Source organism: Callorhinus ursinus, unplaced genomic scaffold, assembly GCF_003265705.2.
Source record: "Callorhinus ursinus isolate GAN/ISIS: 27379988/994484 unplaced genomic scaffold, GSC_fseal_2.0 scaffold27, whole genome shotgun sequence".
In the NCBI taxonomy this organism is placed as follows: Eukaryota; Metazoa; Chordata; class Mammalia; order Carnivora; family Otariidae; genus Callorhinus; species Callorhinus ursinus.
Window position 1 is genome coordinate 10,855,516 of NW_027397089.1, and position 8,278 is coordinate 10,863,793.

Below are 8,278 nucleotides of genomic sequence, written 5' to 3' on the forward strand. Positions count from 1 at the left end.
ATACGCTGGTATCTCAAAACAACCAGGAGGTGGGGCTATTTTCCTCTCCTATTGACTTCTGGCGTGTCAAATTTTGCAGATCCTGCGGCCTACCATCCTTTAACTTTCAGCCTCTGTGAAAACCTTGACGCTTAGGGTCAGTGAGTGGCCAGAGTTGGAGATTTGGAAAGAGCTCTCCTAGATTGTGTTTGATCCGCCAGCGCCATGCTTGTCCGTTATCCTCTTTGCTCTGCTCTGTTCTGAGCAAAGCAGGAGGCTTCAGAGTCTCCCAAGTGAGCGGAACACTGAAAATATAACGGAAACTCACAAAGCTACACCCACTTAGTATTGGCAAAACAAATTGAGGTTCTTTTGAAAGGAAAATAGCCATTTAAGAAGTGAAGAGATAAACATTCCACGCAGTGTTTATAATGGACCACCTACGGCGGCTACGCTGGTCACAGTTTCATCCCCTTACTTCACAAAAAACAGCATTATCATAATGGATATGCTAACAATATGTGGACAGGGAAGATCTCGGCTGGTTCTGAAACCTGTTCCCTCAAGGGGGTGAAGTCCCAGCCACCAACCTCTCTTTCCTACCAAATAAAGTTCACTTAGTTTTGTCCTGTGATACATCAATTTAGAAGCATTCTGTTCTTGGCCTTTACATTTTTTTTTTTTAGTTTCTTATGGAATATTTAGGACTAGACTAGCATGCAATAATGGATTGTTTTCTTACTGCCAATGCCTTGAACAACCAAAAAATACTGGCAATAGTGAAAAGAGACCCATTCTCTCTCTTTTTTTTTTTCATTTATCTCAAATTTGCCAATTTCAGTGTTGGTGTTTTGAGGACGTTCACATATGTGTTTTTCAGAAACCAGGACACTGTCATTCTTACCAAATTTTGAAGTTCAGCAGTCATCCCTATTTACAACTTAACACCATCATTGAAACCTCAGTTATAGCAATGGAGTTGAAGGTAAGCATGAATTAGACCGATGTCTGAGTTAAAGAATATTTATGAAAAAAAAGATTTATTTTTCTTGAGTTACTAAAGCAACCTAATAGCTAGCTGAGAAGACCTGTTTTATAAGTAAGCATTGTAATTAGTATGTAAAGTGTATGCAATAGTATTGCTAAAAGGTTCTTAAAAATAGTTATGTTTTCTTAAACAGGCTAAACATCTGTCCTACAATTTTGTTTGTTCTACCAATTTGCTTTTCTATTTTTACCACCAAGAATGAACCAGTTCGGCTCTGATCACAATAATCATTTTTCAATTAGTCAGGTCCAGATTCATGAGATTCCCCCCGCCCCATTAGTGCCATTTTCTAAATACGCAGACAAATATGGAATGGAATGGTATTTTGTTGCTATCCAAAATATAACCAAGAGGATGAAAGTTGTTTTATCATTGATGTCTCTACTGATTCAATTTAAAAAGGAAAAAATAAAAAATACCAGAACTGTAGGAATTCAGTAGGCCTAAGTAAACACCACCATTTTGTACCTTGCTTGTTCAATTCAGTATTAATTTCAGAGTCTGGAAAGCAATCCTAATTACACACAAACTGTAAAATATATTTGAAATAAAGTCTTTTGTTTATAAAAATCACTGTCATGATAACTTTTTTGATAAATTAATGTGGTCTTGATAGCAAGTTGGAGAAACTACCACAGGACATAGTTAGGTAATTAATGACAACACAGAGGACTGACTTTATTCAACTTGCTTCAACACTGGCCCTCAGTAAGCGTTCATTTTCCCTTATATACCAAACCTACAACTGACTACAGCACAAGTTTACAAATTGTGGTTGCATGAACTTTTGTTTCATTCAGGACTATAATCATTACTAGTAGGCTCCAAATAATTACATAGCTCGTCGTTTTTATTTGGAAATGATCCTTCAAGCAACGTTGTCTTCTGCGGGGTTAACATACATGAATGGAATTAACAATCTGCTTTCTTATGGGCAGAGCTCATTTGACATCTGGAAAATGAAAAGAAATTGCCAGTGGTATAACATTTGGGCACAAATCCTAACTATAGTTATTGAAAAGAAAATTTTAGATTGTCCTTATTAAAGAGTTATCAATTTCTCTCTAACCTATTAATTCCACACATCTATAAAGCTTTGATATTATAGCCTATTATGTCACCCAAATCTTGGGCTCTTGCTCATAAAATCCTCTGGTGGAGCTTTATCTTTGTCTCTTATTGTTCTAGTAAAATTTTAAAAGGCAATTTAATTTTTCAGACACTTCAAGATGCCCAAAGCTTATGTTGGCAAACCTTTACAAAGTTTTGGAAATTTTACCCTTTTTCTGTAAATTTTAAACACACAAAGCCTGAGCTTGTATCATGGAAAGATATTTAAACCTTTTTATAAATAAAAAAATACAGGTCAGGAAAAATGAATGATAATCATATGAAGTTGTGCTAATGATTCAATATTTGGCAAATATTAAGTAAATGATGCTAAGTTGGTTCTCCTGGCAATAAAAAAGCCTAACCTTTGTCAAAGTTGATGAACCTCTGGCTCTCTAGTCCATCATATTGGCTTTATATAATTATATAGACTCTTACCCATTTTCAAAATTTGGTACGGCTTGTGATAAATATACAATTACAAAAATGCCAGTACAATTAACACATACCACATAAAGAAACAAGGGGTAAGGAGTAAGAATAAAAACAGATTACACATACACTCATATAGCTCTAATCACTAAACAAAAAGATAGCCTTTATTTTCATAGCAGTCAAGGCAAAGAAGAAACTACATGGATTAGAGAATTCTTATTGCTTAATTGAAGGACGCATGCGAGTTTATCATGAGAAATAAACCTTCGTTGCCCTAAATTCTTGGATGGATTTCACACTTAAAGTATAAGAAACAATGCAAAGAGCCACTTTTTTTGTAAGCAGATTTACAAAAGCTGTAGATTTGTTTCCTATATGCTTACTCTACCAGTCCTTGAGAAGAGTTTTATGCAAACAGTTTGCAGAGGGTCAGCAAGAGAGAGAGAGGGTATACATATGAATAGATAACTGGATATATGGATTAGACAAGGATTTACAAGGATAAAGCTGGAAGAATTGTGATTGTGATGAATATTTATCATGTCCCATAGACCAGCTTTTTCAACTATCAGATGTTTCAAATTGGCTTTTAATTATGCTATGTTCAGTATTATGATAGGTTTATACAAGACATAAAACAATACTTCTTCCCTCAACATTTGTAATTTCCAAGGAAATAAGACTAGCATACATTAAGCAATAAAACAATATAAGAATACGATTAATGCATCAAAGACTATATGTGATATGGGATTTCAAATGAGAATAAAAATCACTTAATATTTACCGACACTTCGGCTTCTATATAAATGTAATAGGTGGTGAATAGCCACCCTCCCACTGGAACAACTAGAAAAAGCTAGAAAATCACAAAAATTGTATTTTAAAGGCATTAGAGGAGGAAAATGAGACTAGATGAACCACAATTCTAGAAAATCAAGACTCTGTCCTTGGTGAAGTTGATGGTGGCTAACCATTTCTATTTAATGAAAACATTAGCAAATTCTGAAGGTTGCCATAAAAGTGTTGGCAGCTCCTGGGTGAAAAAGAGACCAGCAAAGCAGTTGTATGGATCTGAAGTGACAAATCAGAAACTTGAAGGACCTCAAACACAAGACTGGTTTTACTAATGGCATATTTTCTGAGTTCTATGGCTGTACGGGATGCAGGAGATTTATGGTAAAAGCTTCTCAAAGAGAGATTGAGGTCTCCTGTTGCCTTTTAGTGCTTAGGAAACAAAGTCCAGCCAGATGTGGGACCTGCCTCAAGTGCACAGCTAGTCTCCCTTTCAAGATGTTTGACAGATTTTATCTTCAAAAGGTAGGATTCTGGAGAGTCAGACTGGCTATCTTCAAAGGGCAGAACTGAGGGGCCCCTGGGTGGCTCAGTCGTTAAGCGTCTGCCTTCGGCTCAGGTCATGATCCCGGAGTCCTGGGATCGAGCCCTGCATTGGGCTCCATGTTCGGCGGGAAGCCTACTTCTCTCTCCCCCAATCCCCCGCTTGTGTTCCCTCTCTCGCTGTATTTCTCTCTGTCAAATAAATAAATAAAATCTTAAAAATAAAAAAAAGGGCAGAACTGAATCTCCTGCAGTCTTTCATGGCTGAGGAGACAAATACCCATTATGCTCACAAGCAAAGTTTGGGAAAACCACACTCTGAGGCAAAATAGAGGTAGCCTGAGTATTATTAAAACTGCCAAGCAGCCTTGATTCAACTAAATTCCTGATAAGAGTAAAATAATCAGCCCTTCACCCTATCTGTCCAACACAAGAATGGGAAACTCTACTATGGCAGAAGATTAAATCAAACAGGTTCTTTGTAGTTTTTTTTTTTTAATTAAAAATTTAGGAATAAAAAAATTCTAAATACAGGAAAAGACAAAGAAATGACTGATAATCAAAGATAAAACAAACAGTAGATGTAGGCCCACAAATAAAACTGATATTAAAGTTAGCAAACAAAGACTTCAACATAATTCTAGCTAATATAGTTAAAAAAATTTATGAAAAATAGACAAAATAGATAAAGAGGTGAAATCTATGAATAACAATCAAGTAGACACAAGAAGACAGGTTTAGTAAGATTAGGAAAAAGGAAGAGAGTTTAGTTAGAAAAATACAGAAATTGATCCAAAAAAGTATTTAAAGAGATAATTGCTGAGAACTTTTCAAAACTAATAAAAGATATCACACAGATTCAAGAAGTTCAGGTAATCCAAGTGGGATAAGTAAAAAGAAAACCACATTTATAAACATTACAGTAAAACCATTGAAAGCCAATAACAAAGATAAATTCTTAAAAGCAGCCAGAGGAAAAAGTACATGATCACCAAAAAAGTGACAATGAAACTGACAGCTGACTTCTCGATAGAAACAATGGAATCTAAAAACAATGAAATCATATTTTTAAAGTGCTGCAAGAAAAATTTGCCAAACTAGACTCCTACGTACCATAAGAACTATCCTAGAGCAATGAAATTGCAATAGGGACATTTCCAGACAAACAAAAGCTTGGAGTACTCATCTTCAGCAGATCTGATTACAGTATTAGAGAGATTTCCTCAGGCTGAAGGAAAATGATTCTGCGTGGAAAATGGAACTGCAGATATAAATGAGGAGCACTGGAAATGGCAAAATATGTGTGTTAATATAAATGAGTTGGATCTGTACACAGTGCCTTGTCAAGTTTTAAATAAATGTAGAAGCAAATTCATGACAGCAATGATGAAACAAGGGAAGAAGATAAATAGATTTTAAAAATCTAATTGTCTGGCAGCATCAAGAAGTCAGTGATGCATGTGGTGATCTTTAGAGTAGCCAAAAATAGAATGGTGAAAGAATTTATAACCAACTTTAAGACAGAAAAAAAATGGAATAATAATAAAAAAAAATGTAAAGGGAGACTAGACTAAATAAAATAAAATGCATGCCACCACAAGAGATATAACCCAAAATGGTTGAAAGTAAAGTAATGGAGGAAGATAGATCATGCAAATACTATGAAAAGAAACCCATGATCACTTTACTAATATCAGACAAAGGAGGCTTCCAGACAAGAAGCATTACAAAAGATAAATATATTTCAAATGAATCGATCCAGTTGGAAGATAGGAGAATTTTTGAAATTTATGTACTAAAAATCATAACTTTGAATGATATAAAACAAGCCAAAAATGACAGAACTAAACAGAGAAATACACAAATCCACCAGCATAACAGAGGCCTTTAATATAGTTCATTCAATAACTATTAGAACAAGCTGGAAGAAAATTAATAAAGTTATAGAAGGGCTGAATACTACAATTAACTAACAAACATGATCGAATGGACATGTATAGAACACTTCCCCCAAAGATGATAGAATTAACATTCTTTTTTTTTTTAAACATCACAAAGATGATTTTTTTATTTGTCACCATTAAATGTCTGACTTTTAAACAGATTATTGGACTGGTGGCTCATATCCATCAGCTCGTTCAACTTTAGCACCAGTCTCATCCCCAGTTGCTTTTCCAGAACTACTACCTTCACCAAGAAGCTCCACGAGCTTTCCCAATTCAAACTTGGGCTTCTTCGGCATTTTTACTTTTCTAACGAAGACATCATGAAGTAGATAAATAGACTGACAAGCCTTTTCTATATCTTTTCCGATGCTGTCTGGAATCAATTTATTGACCACTTCTTTCAAGTCATTTGTTTGCACCTCTCGGGTCATGATTTCCATCATCTTTTTCCAAATTTGACAGTCCTGTTGGTGCTGAGCATAAGAGGTCTTCCGAATCTGATTATTGCGTTTTTTAGTAAAACCAACACAAAATAGACGAAGCAAATAACCATTGGTAGTCTTGACATCAACATGAGCTTCGATCATGGTCTGCCATTTTTTGACCATGGAGCACATTTTGTCACGGGTAAGATCCATGCCATGGAAATTAGTCAGGCAGTTTTTGCCCTGAACATCCTCAGTAATTAGCTTGAATTTTCTAAATGTAACTTCATCATTCTGCAAATCATCAAGGCTCACTTCAAAAACCCGACCCTTGAGGCCATCAGATGCGATTTTGGTTCCTTGAGTTCTTGTGACTAATGTTTTTCCAATATTTCTTATATTGAACATAGCTGGTGCTTTCACATCATACCAATCTTTCTTAGTAAATGGATCAACCACTTTCTTCTTGGCTCCCTTTTTGCTGCCTTTCATAAGGCACTTGTTCTTGCCGACCGCCATGGCACTGCTCAGGGAGCCAAAAGGCTAGAATTAACATTCTTTCCAAGTGCCTGTGAAACCTTTTCCACAATCAACAAGGTAGTGCATCATTTAAAAAATTGGGTGTAGACTATTTCCTAACCCAATAGAATTGAACTACTAATAAATAACTAACATTTAACTAGAAAAACTCCAATTGCATCAAAATAAAATAATATCATAGATCAATAAGAGTATGAATTCCTCCCTTGCTTTTATCTATTTTCTTATAGCTCATATAGCTCTTGCTGTTTTACCACGTATTCTTTGTGGGGTTTCCTGTCAATTGGAATATCCCTTTTAACTCCTTCTCTCTTCCTCCATACCTCCTCTCCAAACTCTAGGGAGTATGAAAGAGAAAACAAGACTTTAGGAACCTCCAGTTGTTTCTTAACTTGGATCATAGCATCAGGAGATCTGAGCTCACACTAGTGTAATCAGCTAGAGCTATTACACACTACAAAGAATACCCCAATTCATACCGTCATGCCATGTGAGGCCACACTCACTTTTATTTCTGGGTGATAATGCTGTGAAGCTTTTTTCATCTCTTCCCAACATAATTGGGACTATAATATGGGACATCCCCATTTGTGTGTTGGGGAGAGAGAATTCTTCCTCTACCCTCCAGGGTCTTCCAGCTGGATGAGAATGTTTTTATACATTTTAGACAAAAAAGATGATAGATTTGAGAAATTTCCAGGATGAGGAAAACAGGTGTTTTCGAGCTTTAATTAGTAAGGATTTCTAAGTAGAATTTGGGCTGAGGTAGTAAATTAGTAAAAAAAAAAAGTAACAAGGTTTATTTCTACAGCTTTTTTGACTTTAAAGTCCCTATCTCTGGTGATAAAGATTTCTCTTTCCTTCTTAGTACAGAGAAGCTATTTTTCATATGGGAGATTTGTTTCTCACTTTCAGGAGGACAGAGGAGGGTCTGAGTGTCCTTGCACTGGTTGTTTCTCAAGTAGCTTCAATTCAAAATGATCAATATGCCATTGTGGTGCATATGGGGCTGGCCTGCCCTGGGCTCCTCCATGTGTAACTGTGTGTTTAAGACCGGGTGGCCTAGCTATATCAAGTTGCAAGCACTCCCTGTGTAATTGTGATCTGGTTGACTCAACAGAGGGTTGGAAGTTCCTCCAAAGTTGACCAGATAACTTGTTGTACATTAATGATTGGGACCATTTCAGAAGAAATTCGATCACTCATTACTTTGGAAGAAAAGACTTTAAGTGACAAGAGTCGCAGGAACAATATCTGTGAGTCATCTGCCATCCTATTAAAGAATAAGCGTAGAAAACATAAGCCATGCCTAGCCATAGTTCATGTGTTCTGTCCTATAATTACCTCTTCAATCTCATCTGATTTTTTAATCTGTGTATGCATGTCCTATTTCCCCTGGGAGCTTGGAATGTCCTCCTCTTTTCTCCACCACTGGTGACTCTTGCTGAGTTCCCTGA

General features: G+C 36.0%; 1 protein-coding gene across 1 annotated transcript; it reads right to left on the minus strand.

The window, feature by feature from the left end:
* Window positions 1-5,989: 5,989 nt before the first annotated feature.
* LOC112830110 (small ribosomal subunit protein eS1-like) lies at window positions 5,990-6,800 on the minus strand. The gene has a single exon (XM_073878021.1). It carries the CDS (start codon window positions 6,798-6,800, stop codon window positions 6,015-6,017), a length of 786 nt encoding a protein of 261 aa, XP_073734122.1. The 3' UTR covers window positions 5,990-6,014.
* Between the last annotated feature and the right edge of the window lie 1,478 nt (window positions 6,801-8,278).

Coding starts and splice junctions, on each gene's coding strand:
- LOC112830110 (XM_073878021.1), bottom strand. CDS start 6,800: ATGGCGGTCGGCAAGAACAAGTGCCTTATGAAAGGCAGCAAAAAGGGA.